General features: G+C 32.6%; 4 protein-coding genes across 5 annotated transcripts; 3 read left to right on the top strand and 1 right to left on the bottom strand.

Moving 5' to 3' along the window:
- Positions 1–3,800: 3,800 nt before the first annotated feature.
- LOC111690509 (succinate-semialdehyde dehydrogenase [NADP(+)] GabD) lies at positions 3,801–5,906 on the top strand. 2 transcript variants are annotated; one of them, XM_023453004.2, is made up of 4 exons: positions 3,801–3,950; positions 4,011–4,343; positions 4,408–4,696; positions 4,773–5,906. In XM_023453004.2, the coding sequence occupies exons 2-4, from the start codon at positions 4,056–4,058 to the stop codon at positions 5,717–5,719; spliced, it is 1,524 nt and encodes a 507-aa protein (XP_023308772.2). In that variant the 5' UTR covers positions 3,801–3,950; positions 4,011–4,055; the 3' UTR covers positions 5,720–5,906. The 2 variants fall into 2 exon arrangements, with proteins under 2 accessions (XP_023308772.2, XP_023308773.2); XM_023453005.2 differs by having other exon boundaries at positions 3,814–3,950; positions 4,026–4,343.
- Positions 5,907–6,622: 716 nt separating this feature from the next.
- Positions 6,623–7,673, top strand: LOC111690568 (replication protein A 32 kDa subunit). Its single transcript, XM_023453073.2, has 3 exons — positions 6,623–6,775; positions 6,834–7,446; positions 7,515–7,673. The coding sequence occupies exons 1-3, from the start codon at positions 6,763–6,765 to the stop codon at positions 7,591–7,593; spliced, it is 705 nt and encodes a 234-aa protein (XP_023308841.1). The 5' UTR covers positions 6,623–6,762; the 3' UTR covers positions 7,594–7,673.
- Positions 7,674–8,553: 880 nt separating this feature from the next.
- LOC111690556 lies at positions 8,554–9,217 on the bottom strand. The gene is made up of 3 exons (XM_023453061.2): positions 9,132–9,217; positions 8,830–9,026; positions 8,554–8,742 (listed from the first exon to the last, which is right to left on the bottom strand). Exons 2-3 carry the CDS (start codon positions 9,005–9,007, stop codon positions 8,675–8,677), a joined length of 246 nt encoding a protein of 81 aa, XP_023308829.1. The 5' UTR covers positions 9,008–9,026; positions 9,132–9,217; the 3' UTR covers positions 8,554–8,674.
- A 1,212-nt stretch (positions 9,218–10,429) lies between these two features.
- Positions 10,430–16,326, top strand: LOC111690496 (bromodomain adjacent to zinc finger domain protein 1A). Its single transcript, XM_023452985.2, has 6 exons — positions 10,430–10,906; positions 10,982–14,111; positions 14,174–14,754; positions 14,852–15,027; positions 15,170–15,605; positions 15,669–16,326. The coding sequence occupies exons 1-6, from the start codon at positions 10,785–10,787 to the stop codon at positions 15,757–15,759; spliced, it is 4,536 nt and encodes a 1,511-aa protein (XP_023308753.2). The 5' UTR covers positions 10,430–10,784; the 3' UTR covers positions 15,760–16,326.
- The last annotated feature ends 114 nt before the right edge of the window (positions 16,327–16,440 follow it).

Raw genomic sequence — 16,440 nt, 5'->3', positions numbered from 1 at the left:
AGGGTGTAGAGTGACGTTTGACTTCCTCGTAGGACAAGCCCATGTAAAATAGTCGGTCACCTGGGTAGTCAGGTGGCTAGGGGCCACCACAAGTGGTAGGTTAAGTGGTCAGTTCGGGACTGTCCCGTCGAACTGCTGGGATATTAAAGCATTAGACGTGGAAACTGTTTTTAGTCCTCGACGATCGCCTTTTTTCAATACTCTGTTTGAAATTGATAAAACCGATTTGAAATTTTAAAAAATTTTGTAAATTTTTTGACCCTAATGTACATGTTTACATGCATTTCCCTGAAAAGACGTATATACATATATATGTATGTTCCCCAATACTATGATACTGACATTCCCTCCACAAATTTAAACATGTTTTTTTATAAGATGGTTTGTTTTTTGTTTGACCTTTTTATTATTTTATGTATGTAAAATTGCCTGGACAACAAAATTATGAAATGATATCTCAAAATTATATATACCTATGTTAAATTTTGGTGAAACATCGGCAAATACAATTTAGAGCTGCCCTAATGTACATATGTATGTACATAATTTTTTAAACTTGTTTGTGACCAAAACCAGGTATGTCTTTGATAAAAACGTAAACGCTTTGTTTTTGTTTTGTAAAAATTGCTGAATTCTTGATTCTTCATTTATTATTATACCCTACCTTGTGTGTGATTGGTCTGATAGACATGAAATCGTCACTTAAAACGCAAACATACATTTATTTTTTTTCTTTATTATTCAATTCTTTTCCTTTGTGCATTGCTGTTTAGAAGAAGTTTGGATTTTAAGGATGTGTTAATATCTAACACAAACTTTTGCCTCAAAAGTATTCTTGCGTGGACATCGGATAATTCTTAGTGTATTATGAGGATTAATGTGTTTGAACCTACCAATTGGTTTTTAGCTGATTTAAATATTTCCTTGGGTGATGTTAGAATTTTGCTGATCACATTGACCTATTAAGTTTTAGAGTTTTTGGTATCTTGAGTAAATTATACTCCACGAATTTGAACTTAACATCTACGGTTAGATATAAATTAGCTTATGCCTTGTTGATAGTTTTGAGGTTATCACTGGTACAAGTGCTGTGTTATGAATAGAATTAGACGTTAAATAAATAAATCATAAATAAGTTAATTTTATTGTTATATATTTTTAATGTAACATCATAAAATATCACAGTAATTAATAAAAATTACTAAATTCGAATATTTATGTAAGACACTGTATGCATACATGAATGTATAAAGGTCCAATGTTTGTAAAAACCAACATGGCCAATTACTGAAAGCGATAGATTTTATTCTAACGATTGTTTACCGAAAAAAAATATCTTAAATTTTATTTTAATAATTTCTGGCTTCTTCTGTTAAATTTTTAAAGTGTTAAATAGTGTCGATTACGTGATATCCCATAAAGCGACTTATAATTACTATACATTTTTATTGTAGCGTATTATTTGATGGGATTTGCTTGTCAATGCATTCTTTAAAGTTGTTTTTTGAATTACTTTTAATTTAATTGGAATGTTTGTGCATCCACATGCAGACATATAGAAAGTTAATCTATACGCACAAGTCTTAAAATTATACACTCCCTAAATGTTATTGTATGTACATTAGGTTGGTCCCAAAATGGAAGTTGCTGATGTTCCCACCGAAAATGAAAATTTTGTTAATTTTAAGATACCATTTCTCAAAATTTTTGTCCTGACGTGAATATTTGGCGAGGTTTTCATGACTTTTTCATATTTCTGGCCAATAAACCATATACAATTTTAGTATCATATGAATTTTGTATAAGAGGATAATATCTTTTTTAGGTTTTCATGACTTTTTCATATTTCTGGCCAATAAACCATATACAATTTTAGTATCATATGAATTTTGTTCCTTTTTTAGGTTTTCATGACTTTTTCATATTTCTGGCCAATAAACCATATACAATTTTAGTATCATATGAATTTTGTATAAGAGGATAATATCTTTTTTAGGTTTTCATGACTTTTTCATATTTCTGGCCAATAAACCATATACAATTTTAGTATCATATGAATTTTGTATAAGAGGATAATATCTAACTCACCAAATATTTATTGAATATTGAGAAACGGTATTTTAGAATCAATTAAACTTTAATTTTAGTCGGGAACATCGACCCCTTATTTTTCCTCTGTACAAACGGGGCCACTCTAATGTACATATTAGGGTGTTATCATTGATGTTTCCGCCGAAAATTAAATTTTTTTAAAAAACCAATAATTCAAAATCGATTTTTTGTTGATTCTACTGATTGCTTTAAAACAAAAGAGAAATTTTATTGACAAAAAACAAAATTCTCTATCAAAAAATAATAAGAAATTGGAGCTTGTCAGTTAATACCCAAAGGAGTTGTCATTCGGTACCTAACTCTAAAATTGTTTTGGTAGAATTTTTGTATAAGTATTGGAGCTCCAAACAATTTCTTAAATTATAAAAAATCGTAAATAAAAATTTTAGGAAAAATAAATTACATTTTAATTTCTACTTTCGCATATTTTCAATTTATTTGCCCACATCTGATCAGTAAACATTTAATTAATATTTTCGGGCAAAGGATATAAAGAAATTGGGGCATGTTAGTTGGTACATAAAGGAGTTGTCATTTGGTACCTAACTCTAAGTATGTTTAAGTAAAATTTTTGTATAAGTATTGTAGCTCCAACCACTTTCACCACTGATTCCAAATCTACATAGTTGCATAAAAACGTACTTAAAAATTTTAGGAAAAATACAAAACATTTAAATTTATTCTTTCACAGATTTTTTAATCTTTTTATTGCACATTTGATCTGTAAACATTTAATAAATGCATTTTTAAATTTGTTTATTCTCATGTTTGCAAAACATCATGATTATTTTATATTTATTACCCATTTTCAATAACAAGATTTACAAATTCATTTATTTCTTGTTATTAAAATTCCTCAAAAATTAATTGTCAAAAAATGAAAAAAATATATTTCTGGTTAATAAAAAATAAGACAATTTCGGGCTCTCTAATAGTGTAAATATGCACAAAAAATAAAAAATGTATTGTAGGTGTAAAAAACGGTGCAAAAAGGTAAATTATCTTCATATATTCGCGAAAATTTTTTGACGTATTGTGAGAGTCAGACTTTCATCAGTGTGTTGAATTCTCACAAAACTCGTCTGTGTGGAGATGATATGTTATTGTTGTAAAACAATGTCATAGTCCAATTTTTTATTATTCTTTGTTTAATACCAAAATTTATGACTTTATTTCTTCAGTTTTAATTTCAACATACAAAAATTAATTTTCAAAGAATATATTATTTAAGTTTGTGGAAATAGTCGGAAAACGTCGAAAATAGTAGAAAAAAGTCGGAAAGTCGAAAAAAGTCAAAAAGACGGTAAAAGTCCAAAATAGTCGAAAAGACGATAATAGTCAAAGGCGGAAAAAGTCGAAAAAAATCAATAATAGTCAAAAAGTCGAAAAATTTTGGAAAAAGTCGAAAATAGTCGATAAAGTCTGAAAGTCGAAAATAGCCGAAAAATTCGGAAAAAGTCGACTAATTATAAAGTATTTTTCGCATCGAGAAAATTGTCGCAAAATTTATGATCATCTTGTATAAAACAGGACGAACACAAAAAAATTAAATATTAAATATTAATAAAAACTATGTTTTTCTCGATTCGAGAAAAATACAGAAGCGTTGCACTGTTTTATTGTGTATTTTTTGTACATTTTTGACAATCTCACTCTCTCTTATCATTATTACCACTAAGAATTGCACCCCTCTCGCCCTTTTAGCACATAAAAATATACGATAGCAATTGAAATGATTAAAAGTAATCAAGAAATAAACTAGTCAACTATAGCATACGGAAAAATTCCAAAATATAATTTAGCAGACAGACCACTCAAAGCTAATATTCTTGTTGTTGGTGAGTTGGGCTTAAATTAGAAACCGTACTTTTAAAATTGAGAATATACCTGTACTACAGCATTTTGGAATACAGGCAAATCCTCAATCTATTGGATAATCGATAATGTTACGAAGAAGTGTTTTGTGTGCTGTCCAGCACAAACAATTATGGCAAAGACAACGTTCGATGTCGTCGCTGTTGTGCTCGAAAGCATTAATTGATGGCAAATGGGTGTCTGCCTTGAGTGGTGATACTTTTGAGGTAAAAAATCCAGCTAACGGCAAAGTTATTGGTAGCGTTCCCAACATGAATGAAAAGGATGCACAAATGGCTATTACAGCTGCCAGAAACGCATTCTATTCCGAGGAGTGGACTTCACTGACTGCAAAACAGAGGTCACAATTATTAAAGGTAAGTAGTGGTAGGGGCTGAAATTGTGCCAACGAATGATGAACTTGCTTATCTTTTATAACAGAATTGGTACCATCTGATTGAAAAACACACTCAAGAAATTGCTGAAATTATGACAGCTGAGTCGGGCAAACCAATTATTGAATCCAAAGCAGAAGTTTTCTATGGAAATGCGTTTATGGAATGGTTCGCAGAGGAAGCTAGACGTATTTATGGTGAAATAGTTCCAACACCAGTTCCCAATCGGGAATTGATTGTCATGAAACAACCTCTGGGTGTAGCAGCTTTAATAACACCTTGGAATTTTCCTTTGGCCATGATTACACGTAAAGCTGGAGCAGCTTTAGCTGCAGGTTAATATTTAAACTTTCTATAAGTTGGTTACAAATTAAAAACACTATTATTTCTTGTTTCTGTTTATACCAACAGGCTGTACTGTGGTTATAAAACCCGCCGAGGACACTCCATTTACAGCATTGGCCGTTGCCAAATTGGCTGAAGAAGCTGGTATACCAAAGGGTGTTGTTAACGTTGTAACATCAAACAGGGCTCCTCCTATAGGAGAACTATTCTGTAAAAGTCCAGAAGTTCAGGGTATTTCCTTCACAGGATCGACTGAAGTTGGTAAAATACTCTTCCGTCAATCAGCAGATGGTATTAAACGTGTCTCCTTAGAATTGGGAGGAAATGCCCCATTCATTGTCTTTGACTCAGCCAATTTGGAAAAAGCTGTAGATGGCGCCATGGCTTCCAAATTTCGTAACTGTGGACAAACATGCGTCTCATCAAATCGTTTCTTTGTGCAAGAGGGAATTTATGATAAATTTGTTGCAGCACTTAAGGAACGTGTCGAAGCTTTAAAAATTGGACCTGGTGATAAAGACACTACTCAAGTCGGTCCTTTAGTGAATGCAATGCAGTTTAACAAAGTTTCGGGATTTGTAGAAGACGCACGTAGTAAGAATGCTGAAATTCTTTGCGGCGGCAAACCTTTGAAAGAGTTGGGTGATCTCTTTTATGCACCAACAGTTGTCACAAATATTCCTCCAAATGCTAAAATTTACACAGAAGAAGTATTTGGCCCGGTTGTCTCCATCATTAAATTCAGCACAGAGGAGGAAGCTTTGGCAAAGGCCAATGAGTCCCGCCGTGGATTAGCTGGATATTTCTACAGTGACAACATTCAACAAATATTCCGCGTAGCCAAACGTCTTGAAGTTGGCATGGTTGGTGTTAATGAAGGTCTGATTTCTGCTGCTGAAGCTCCATTCGGCGGCATAAAAGAGTCGGGCATTGGACGTGAGGGCTCTCATCACGGTATTGACGAATACACAGAGGTCAAATATATTTGCATGGGCAATTTAAAATACAATTAAAAAATTTAAACTCAAAGTACTCAATACACAAAAACACATTTTCCTTAGAAGCAGCAACAGCTTAAAATTTATGTCTTCCAGTCATTAAATGTTAGTTCTTTATGTTATAGTTTATTTGCTTAATGGTGTAAAATGAAATGTTGTTAAAAATTGATATAAAATATAAATAGTAAACAAAAAATAAAAATTTTAGCCTTTTAGTTTTTCCAGGGACGGTGATACACTTCAATGGACCACCTATCTGAATTTTTTATTTAAAATAAAGAACAATTTTAGAAATATTAGTTTGTATATATTTTAAGTTTGATTAGCTGTTCCTGCAGCTAAGACTGAACTAAGCCCGAGTCTAGGATTTACAATGTCAACTTAAATTTGTCCAGTACGACTTGCATATAATCAGCGTACACCTCTAAAACCCGTAACTAAAGTTTCGGTTATTCGACGTCTCACATTTGTCCAATTCGGTTTGAAACTTAAACCTCTTAAAGGCAGAGCAAAAAGGAAAAATTTATATCCTCTTAAGCGATAATTACAACGACACACGACAATATTCCTCCACCCAGAGCTAAATTATGAATCGGAAGTATTTGATTTTAATTAAGCAAATATATTATTTGAGACAATTTCACGCGATTTTTCAATGAGTACTTTTGAGTTGCCAGATATTGATTTATAATGACAATCTGGCAACTAGAATTTTCAAGTGCTGATAACTTTTATGTATAAAAACATGAACAGAAAACATTACAAACAATCTTGATACTATTAACAAAAAACGTGAACGTGAATAGATATTTATTTAGTTCATAAATTATGTAATTAATTATATATAACAACAAATAAAATATAAAATGAATTATTAAATAAAATACTTGAAATTATTGCAAAAATCCATAAACTTCAAAATCGCTAAATAAGCGTTACTGCTTTTTGATTTAAAAACGCGGCAACAACACATGCAAACAAACAAACAAACCAACAAAGAAACTGAATAGTCGATTTTCTGTATAATTCAACAAAAATTTCATCACATTTGAAATAAAATGAACGATACATGTAAGTATAAATTAAATAATATATTAATTAAATATATATTAAATTGTTACAAATTTAGACCAAGGAGATTTTAATGCAACACAAACAACTGAGGGAGCTTCGGCTGAAAAAAAAGCTGAGGGTATTGTCCCGGTGTTAATAAAACAAGTCCTAAATTCTCCAGAGGGAAACTTTCAGATGTTTGATATGACATTTAGCATGGTTTATGTAAAGGCTATTGTGCGTAATATTGAAACATCATCAACGAAAATAACTTATTTGTTGGAAGATAGTACTGGACGAATTGATGCTCACTACTGGTTGGAGGAAGGGGACACTTTGAAGGCACCCGATGTTATGGTAAACAAATATGCTACTGTTTATGGCAGTGTTAGATCACAGGGCGGTCAAAAAACTTTAATGGTTTTTAAAATGCTACCAGTTAATGACCCTAACGAAGTAGTGACCCATGTACTGGAAGTTTTAAATGCTAGGTACAAAGCTGAGGAATATGCAACCAAGGGATATGGTGATTTTGGTGGTTCTAAATCTTCAGCCGGAGGTAGTGAATTAGGCTTAGAAGGAAAACAATTGGCCGTTTTTCAGGCTATCAAAAATCACAACTCTACTGATGGTATAAGCCGTTCGGAATTGAAACGAAAATTCACACATATGACTGATAATGAATTGAAGTAAGTAGAATAAATCAAATCTTTTAAGAATAGTTAAGTGTAAAACAATATTTCTTTTTTACTTTTAGTCCCATACTAGACTTTATGATTGGAGAAGGTCACATATATTCAAGCATAGATGCAGATCATTTTCTCAGCACAGAGTAGCTCTACTGTTTTTATAAAATTGTTTAATATTAAGATATTTTTATTTTCCATATTCAATATATCTTTGAGAGAAATATAAATTCAAGTTTATTTATTATTTCTAACAGCAAAGCAAAATTTTGCACTAGTGCAAATTTGTTTTTAAAGCAAAATTTTCAGTGCCTAAATGTATAGACGCATAGTACTTTGTCTTAAGATCCTTAAAAAATTTTGCCAAGTAAAATGCAAAAAAATATCAAGCTTTTAAATTTTAGCATTTGTAGTGAATGCGATTTTTTCGTTTTGATTTGATTGGAGAATCTTAAATCTTTTCGTCTTATTGGGTATTTCATTCTATTTTGAAAAAATCTTAGTATTATTGTTGTTGCTGGAGTTGACAGCTCTTGGCCGAATAAATCGGGTCATTCCGATACGTAGAACCGGCTTAGTTATTAGATTTGCATTTTCGAATTACATTGACCAATGTCTGTCAATAAGAAAATTATGAGAACACCGTCCAACACTATATTAGACACGAACTAGACTATTTACATAAATCTGAAACTAGATATCAAATCAAGCAAAAATGCGGTAATAGTTATTTTTTACGTTATCCTGTTCCGTTGTAAAAGTACATCAACATTTCAAAGTAGCACATTTAAAAAATATAAATACTTCTGCTTACCAAACCATTGAAAATTTTTATCTGAAAAATAATATTAAAAACCTAAATAGATATAAAGGGATAAACATATTATAGAAAAGTATAAAATAAAAATAATACAAATTGTTTTTCAACACTTTCTTTTGACATCGTTTAAGCTATTGTAAGCCTTTAAAACTGAATTGATTACATATGTAGTTTTAAAATGTTTACTTTGAACCTTTTGTATTAGAAACCTGTCATTATTTATAATCTAGAGATATTGGGAATAACTCCTAAAATTAAACAAGTACTTCCCAGGTTAATAACATTACGTATTTTAAGACTCAAAGAAGTTTTATATTTATTTTTTTAATCAGATTATATCAGAAATAAACTTAAATACACGACGATATATGAAACAATCTCCTAGAATGCCATAATCTATGAACACATAATTTAATGATGTTCGGCATGTTCCTTAGCTTGGCTCTCAGCCCAGGCCTTCTTGTTTCCAGGAGAGTTGGCTAAAAGCAAAAAAAATGAGGTTAGATTTTTTTCAACAATGCATATCTACAATAAATATTAAAATGAAAATAATAAACATTACTCACCCAATTTGCTGATCTTGTAGAAGACTGGAATACATAAACCAAAAGCAACGAAGTAGTAGCGCCAGATCCATTGGTTCTTAATATAATGTTTCAATGGAAATTGAGCGATTTTTGCCGAAAAAGTGTAGGGGAACTTCATGGGATTGCCAACGGGCTTCTCAACAACTTTGTCTGCCATTTTTAGGTTCTTTACACTTCTAAAAAAGAGTTAGGAATATATTTTTATTAAAACTTGTTGTAATTTTCGTTTAAAAATTATGTAATCTATATTTTTTTGTGAAAAAAATCCACCTCTTCAGTACCTTCAAGTCAAGAAATTCGCAAAATGTCAATTTCTACTATGAAGTTGGCTGCATTTCACAATTTGTGCTGCCAGATTAAAGAAATTTTAATATCATTGTCAAAATATTTTTCATTTTCAGCACTAGAGGGAGCCAAAGCTCATTTTTGTAATTTTTGGTTTTACTTCAAACACTTTGTGTTTGCATCAAACACGAGATACGAAAAATACATTGCTGTTTGACAAACCACAGTTTCCTAGGTCGTCAAACAAATGTATTTTAAATGGGGCATCAAACAAAATCTGTTTGAAGGAACAATTCTGCAATTTTTTGCGCGCAGTTGCATATTTTCGCGCCAATTTTTGCAAATTCTTTATTTGATCTTCTGTCATTTTACATACATTTTGAGTTTGTAACAAACGTAGAACGTGTTCATTTTGGAAATGTTTGAATTTTATTAAAAAAGTAATGTCAATTAACCGGTTGGCAATCGTTATCGCTAAGCTGTCGTTACCGCTAAAATACCAATACCAAAGTAAGTTGAAATACCTTTAACGTTAATATAGCAATACCGAAATAAGTAAAAATGCCGATAACGCTAAAATATCGATACCAAAATAAGTCAAAACACCGATAAGGCTACTAAAATAACGTTACCGCTTTTCTATTAAATAAAAACCAAATATCCAAGAAGTAAAGGTGTAAAAAATTTCTTTAACGCTCATTACTGACTTAACATATCACAATGTCAATTAAATTAAACATAAGTTTTATGGTAACAAAAATCATTCCATCAAATTTTATGAGGTTCGATTCATAATTAACCTAACATGTCATATAAGAACCCTCCAAAAATGAATTTTACGCCCATTACTGTAGGAAAAATTCAACACAGCATGTTGTCCTTTTCCTTTAAATAATTTAAGTAACAAAAAATAAGCAATATTACAAAAATGGGAGTAGTAGTAAAAATACAAATATTGGGAACTAATAATTCCATGTATGTCTCACTATTGTTGTATAAAAAATATATAAATAGTCGACTTTTCCACTTTTTCCGACTTTTCGACTATTTTCGACTTTTTCCGACTTATTGACTATTTTCCACTTTTTCCGAATTTTTGACTATTTCAGACTTGCCGACTATTTTCGACTTTTTGACTATGTTTGACTTTTCCGACTTTACGACTATTTTCGACTTTTTCTGACATTTTGGCAACTCTTAATATACTTTGACAGTTGTGTCTACCTCAATGAACTATTCAATTGACATCACCTTTATGAGCGTACCCTGATTGTCGTTTTTTTTAGTAAATTCGTACAAAAAAAGCACGCCAAACATACATTAAAATTTTCGCGCGTGAATTGTGCAAAAATTATTAAATTTCACTAAAATTTAATGAATAAAAACTAAAGAATCTGTTCAAAAACAACTTGCTGGTTGTTGGAGAATGAAAATTAAATCAAATTACATTTGAATAAATAACGAAAGTTGTATTTTAAAATTGTTTCTTGTGTCGTAAAAATTGTGCTAGACTTTACATTTTACACACTAACACACACACATGCTTTTTGTATAAACAACAAAAAGGAATTTTGAAAGAAGAATAATAGAGAAAAACTCTAGGAAAGTCTGCATTTTACAATAATTTTAATAAGTAAAGTATATAAAAGATGCCTATTTGTAAACGCGATGGCTTTGACAATGCTCCCTCCAAAAATAAGGATGAAACGTTTCACGATAATGAAGAAGTATTCTACTGCGAGGTGACCAAGGAAATATTCAAACAATATGAGTAAGTATACTGTGACAATCTACTGTTACTTACACTACAATTAACATAAAAATTGGTGGTAATTTTCAAATGTAGGGATTACTTTCGTCATGTAATGGCTATAAATTCGACTGTGTGGCAATGTGAAGCCACGGGTAAGGATAATCTCACATATGCCGAAGCTTTGAAAAGTGAAAAACGTGCACGCAAAAAAATGGAAATGTTTAAGGATAGTCTACGTCCGCCAGTAATGCTTGTTATAGAACATGCCAAACAGAGTTCTCTGAACGTTTTGAATGCTTTAACATTTCGGTTTCTGCGCAAACGTTTCTTTCTCAATGAGGAAGTTCAGATTATGGAAAAAAATAAATATGCCCCTTACACAGTAGTCGATATTCAGTCGCCAGATAAGAAAGTACCAGCGAATGGTGTTTACGAGGACACAGAGAATTTATTGTACAAATTAAAGAGTTTGGGTAAGTCTCAAACAGAAGCTACAGTTCCATTTGATAAAGTAAAGCGCCAAAGGTTTGAATTTACTTCTGAAAACTTGCAAATGTTTATCAAGAACAATGTCGTGCGAGTAGATGGTATTTTAAGACCGAAACCAGAATCATATCAGAAATATGTCACAGAACGAAAGATTACTTTCGACAAAATATTTATTGGAAAAATGCCTCACTTTACGCCGGCTAAAATAAAGAAACCAGAGGAGACCAAAAAGCAATCAACTCTCAATAATTATTTCGGTAAGAAGCCGGAGAATGAAAAGTCCGCAGGTAAAACTGTCAGTGCGCAAGAGAAAGCCAAGCTGGAAAAGGAGAAGGCGGAAAAATCAGAGGCCAAGGCCAAGTCATTAAAAGAAGAAATGGAGCGCTTAAGGCGTCAAAAAGAAGAACAACTTTTGGAGCAAATGCGTCAGAAAGCCGAAAAACGTGCAAAGCTTATGGAGAAAATTGATGAAGAATGTGCGGCGTTACTTACTAAAACAGATGATTTGGAGAGAACTGACCAGCGTCTAATGCCAACGTTCTTACCTGTTAGTACTATTTTGCCAGCGAAATTGGTGGGTGATGCATTTATGTTGCGTGAGTTTATGCATACATTCGCTGGTATCTTGTCAGGAATTGAGGTATTCCGTGGTAATTTGAGTTTCTTTGAAATGGCTCGTTCGTTCACTATACGAGAAGTGGCCGGACCACTTTCTGACATCATACTCATTTTATTGGGCACAGTTATGGATCTTCAACGAGAGGAGGAAGATGAATGCTTTGTAGAATATAAAAGAGGCGATTCGCACATACCATTTTGGTCTCACAAATATGTAAAACGTCATTTTTCATTCAAATTAAATGAACTGCCATTAGATGCTCTAACAGTAAGTGAAGTTTTGCGTTTGCATATTCTGTCGTCAGGGGCTGTGGTGAGAAATAAGACGGCTGAAAAATGGCGTATTATGTACAGAAACGGATATACTTCATCCGAAGACCCCGGTATAGCATTGAGAACACAATTTCCTCACATAGTTCGTGCTTTGAAACTATATACTGTCTATCAATTGCCATTCGTCGATATAATGCGCATTCTAAAGTGTTTAATGGCTCAGATGCTGACATATTCGGGAACTATAAATCTTATTGAAGAGAGAATGGAACAAACCAGTAGTGCCAGACAAGAGCTAAAGAATCTTGTAACGGCGGAAAATCAAAGAGTTACAAAAGTTCAAACACAAAAACGCGCCCTAACAATTGAATTCAATCAACAGTGTATGGAGGAAGATGTTAAAAAGGACACTGAGAAACGTAAAAACTTAGAAGACAAACTAAATAAAAAGGTTGCAGAGCTTCTAGCGCAATCAGAGCGCGAACACAAAAAATTCCAACAACAGGTGTGCAAATTAAATGAAACTCTTTTCAATTTCCTTGTTTATTTGGGCATGGATCGGGCCTATCGTAAGTATTACGTATTGGAGTCAATGCCTGGTATTTTTGTGGAACATTCATCCGACTGCATGGATGTCTGTTTGGAAAATCCACCTAAGAACAAATTAAAAAGCGGAATAACAGCAAACGCTGCGAATTTACCCAAAAACCGAAAAGAACTCCGTTCGTATTTGTTGAAAATGTACACAGAGGAAGAAAAGAAATCAAGTATGGCTTCAGCAGCAAACAAGAAAGAAAAGGAAACAGAGGCTGCTCAGGAGGATAAGGAAAATCAGAATCAACAGAACGGAGTCGTCAATGGGCTAACAAACGGTCATGTTAATGGTGAAAAAATGGATGTGGATGATGAAAATGCCTCTACGACATCATCACCAACACAATATGAGCTTTTTATGTGTACAGGAGAACCACGTAATTGTATTGTCCACGACGAAAGAAATACGGATCGCAAACATTGGTCTTATCTTTATAAGAAAGAAGATCTTGAGGCTTTAATAGATTCTCTTAATCCTTTAGGTTTTCGAGAATCGGAACTACGTGAACAATTGACCACACTGAAGGATCTAATTCAGGAACACATCAAAAATTGTCCTGTGGACATGTTAAGTGTAAACTCAAAGCAAAGTCAAAAATTTAAAACTCAAATGATGAATGATACTTATCGAAAATATAACAACTCAAATTTCGGCTTCCCCATCGGGACCACCGATATAAATGAAGTGATGTATGGATCTTTGGTCAAACGAATTTTACAATTCGAAAGTGAAATTTACACAGGAGATCTGGGCCGCCTTAAAGTAAAAGATATGGAAAAATGGAGAAAAGATTTGCACAAAAGCTGTTACGACCCTCAAGCTAAATTGCAGTGGGGCCCACCCAAACAAAATGCATCCGTGACCGAGGAGGAAAATAATGATGAAGATGATGACAATGAAGGTTCGGACAATGAAGTCGATACCAAAGACGGCGATGATAGAAATTATGCCGGAAAACCCTATCGTGACCCCGGTGAAACATTGGGCGATACATTAGAAATAGATTCCGAAGACAGTGGTGATGAGGGTATTTCACTGCACGATTCTGATACTTTACGATCATACGTTAAGCAATTAGCTTCGGCCTTGCTTCAAGTTGAACAAGCAGTGGAAAGGCGTTTCCTCAAAGAGCCCTTTGGTGTACAGGTTATCAAAGACAAAGATTTAATGGAACGCAAACAACAACAAGCCATCGATCGTTTGCGGCAATGGGAGGTATCGTTAATGGAGAGTACCAGCTACTCACAGGTATGCTAAAAATAAAACCGTACTCATTTTATATTCATACTAAATATTTAATGAATTCTCAGGTGTTTTTGCATTTAAACGTTTTGTATGATTGTATTATATGGGCTCGTTCTACGAATAAATCCAATTGTATGGTCTGTCGACGGGGTAGTGATCCAGATAAAATGTTGCTTTGCGATGAATGCAACGGTGGTACTCACATGTTCTGCATGAAACCAAAAATGAAGACTGTACCGGAGGGCAATTGGTACTGCAAACGATGTGTGGCTCGGCTGGGTCTGGAAAATGAGAGTGATAAGAAAAATAAGAAGACACAAAGTCGTAAGCGGAAATTTATTGTCGACGAAGACAACAGTGATGCGTCATCGGTTACATCTGAGACAAAAGCTTCAAGGGGACGTCCCAGTGGTGGTGGGCGTAGCAAAAAACGCTTACAATCGCAAGAAATTGAAGAAGCCTTGGAGGAAGATGATGAAGACGATGTCGATCAAGACGAAGAGCTGTATGATGATGACGAAGTGGAAGTTGAACACACCTTAAATGATACCGACGAAGAAGATCTGCAGCCCGAAGAAAATGACGCTGATGATGACAATGAAAAAGAACAAATAACAGAATCAAATAATCAGTCTGATGTCGATGAGTAAGTTTTGCAAAAGATAAATTCAGTGCACAAAGCAAAATTCTGTGCACAAATATCGATTATCGTATTTATTTTTTTTGCTTCTGCTGTTTTTCAGAGATGAAAGCGTATGCAATGTTTGCTCGTATGATGGCAGTGAATTGTCTTGTACACGTTGTAAAGACTCATTCCATTTAGAGTGTATTAACTTGAAACGTATGCCACGATATAATTTTGTTTGTACCAAATGCAAAACTAAAGATGGCAACAAGAAAAGAAAAAGTCGAGCAAATGGTAAGTAAAATAAATTCATGTATTAAGAACAACAACAATTGTATTGAAATGTTATCATATTTTCATGCGTTTAAATTACATGATTACATGATTATAGAAAATATAAATTCAATAATAATAAAATAATATTTTAATATTGTAGATTCGGCATCTGATAATGAGAGTGATGATGATAATGACGACGAACCTCTTGTCAAACGAGGTCGACCTGGCCGTCCTCCATCTCAGCGGAATTCTTTGGCCAATGGCAACGTATCGTCCACACAAGAAAATATTAAATCCAATAGTCGGCGATCAATACGTCGTACAGCAGATAATTTGCCGTTGAATAGTCCGGCTCTTTATGAACTTTTAGAGAAAATTATGAAAAATGAACACGCTTGGCCCTTCCTTAGGCCAGTTTCTCAGTCGGAGGTACCCGATTACTACGATATCATAAAGAATCCCATGGATTTCGCAAAAGTCAAATCCAAACTTAATATGGGCTCATATCAGATTAATGAGGAAGTTATGCGTGATATCGAACTCGTATTTAGTAATTGTGATGATTACAACGTTAAGGGCAATGAGATTTACCAGTAAGTTGAATTAAATGACTTTATTTTTATGTAAAATACTCATTGTTTATTTTCTTTATATAGAGCTGGTTCTGCATTAGAAAGACATGTCATCGACTGGTGCAAGGAACTTAATTTACCATTTAAGCCTAGTGACATGAACACAGAGGAATAGATAATTAATTTTATTATAGAAAAGCAAATTCTAAGCGATTGTATTATATTTCATTAGATTTTTTTGTCCATTTTACAAAAATTATTACATTTTCTTTTTAATCTTATGAAATTTTGTCTTCGATATTTATTTTTTATATTTAGAAATATTTAAATACTGTGTTTTATCTCTGTTGCTAAATTTCTATATTTTGATAATACACATACATACATGTTTACCTGTTTATTGAATCCTTCGTTATAATTTAACCGATTATCCGTGTTATAAGCAAAACAAACACACTGATTCTATCGTTATTTATTTAAAAATTCCGTTTAGAGAGTTAAAAAATTTAAAATAAAATTAATTTCATTTCTATTTGTATCTTAAGTATAAGAGCTTGGAACAACACTTTTGTTTAGAAATTAAATTCTAGTTTTAAGACTAAAAACAAACAATTAATTAAGATTCTCACCAATTAATTAGAAGCCTATTAAATTGCAGAACGAAAACAACACACAACATTTATTAATAATTTTTGGTTTAAAATAATTGAAATAAAATTTGCATTATTAAAATAAAAACAAATATATCAAGTATTTTATTTAAGTAAACATGTTTTTGAAAGATTTTAGGTTAATTTCATTTATTATGAGCGTGAGAATGAAATTCTGAATAGATTTGTAATAATTGCTATACTAT

This window comes from Lucilia cuprina, chromosome 4 (assembly GCF_022045245.1).
Source record: "Lucilia cuprina isolate Lc7/37 chromosome 4, ASM2204524v1, whole genome shotgun sequence".
NCBI lineage: Eukaryota > Metazoa > Arthropoda > Insecta > Diptera > Calliphoridae > Lucilia > Lucilia cuprina.
This window is presented reverse-complemented; position numbering and strand designations above follow the sequence as displayed.

Excerpts from the sequence above, each read along its gene's own strand:
- LOC111690509 (XM_023453004.2), top strand. The coding sequence starts at position 4,056 with ATGTTACGAAGAAGTGTTTTGTGTGCTGTCCAGCACAAACAATTATGG. Across the intron at positions 4,344-4,407 it reads AGAGGTCACAATTATTAAAG|AATTGGTACCATCTGATTGA; the intron begins GTAAGTAGTGGT and ends CTTTTATAACAG. Across the intron at positions 4,697-4,772 it reads TGGAGCAGCTTTAGCTGCAG|GCTGTACTGTGGTTATAAAA; the intron begins GTTAATATTTAA and ends TTATACCAACAG.
- LOC111690556 (XM_023453061.2), bottom strand. The coding sequence starts at position 9,007 with ATGGCAGACAAAGTTGTTGAGAAGCCCGTTGGCAATCCCATGAAGTTC. Across the intron at positions 8,743-8,829 it reads CTACAAGATCAGCAAATTGG|CCAACTCTCCTGGAAACAAG; the intron begins GTGAGTAATGTT and ends TTTTGCTTTTAG.
- LOC111690568 (XM_023453073.2), top strand. Across the intron at positions 7,447-7,514 it reads ATGACTGATAATGAATTGAA|TCCCATACTAGACTTTATGA; the intron begins GTAAGTAGAATA and ends TTTTACTTTTAG.
- LOC111690496 (XM_023452985.2), top strand. The coding sequence starts at position 10,785 with ATGCCTATTTGTAAACGCGATGGCTTTGACAATGCTCCCTCCAAAAAT. Across the intron at positions 10,907-10,981 it reads GAAATATTCAAACAATATGA|GGATTACTTTCGTCATGTAA; the intron begins GTAAGTATACTG and ends TTTCAAATGTAG. Across the intron at positions 15,028-15,169 it reads AAGAAAAAGTCGAGCAAATG|ATTCGGCATCTGATAATGAG; the intron begins GTAAGTAAAATA and ends TTAATATTGTAG.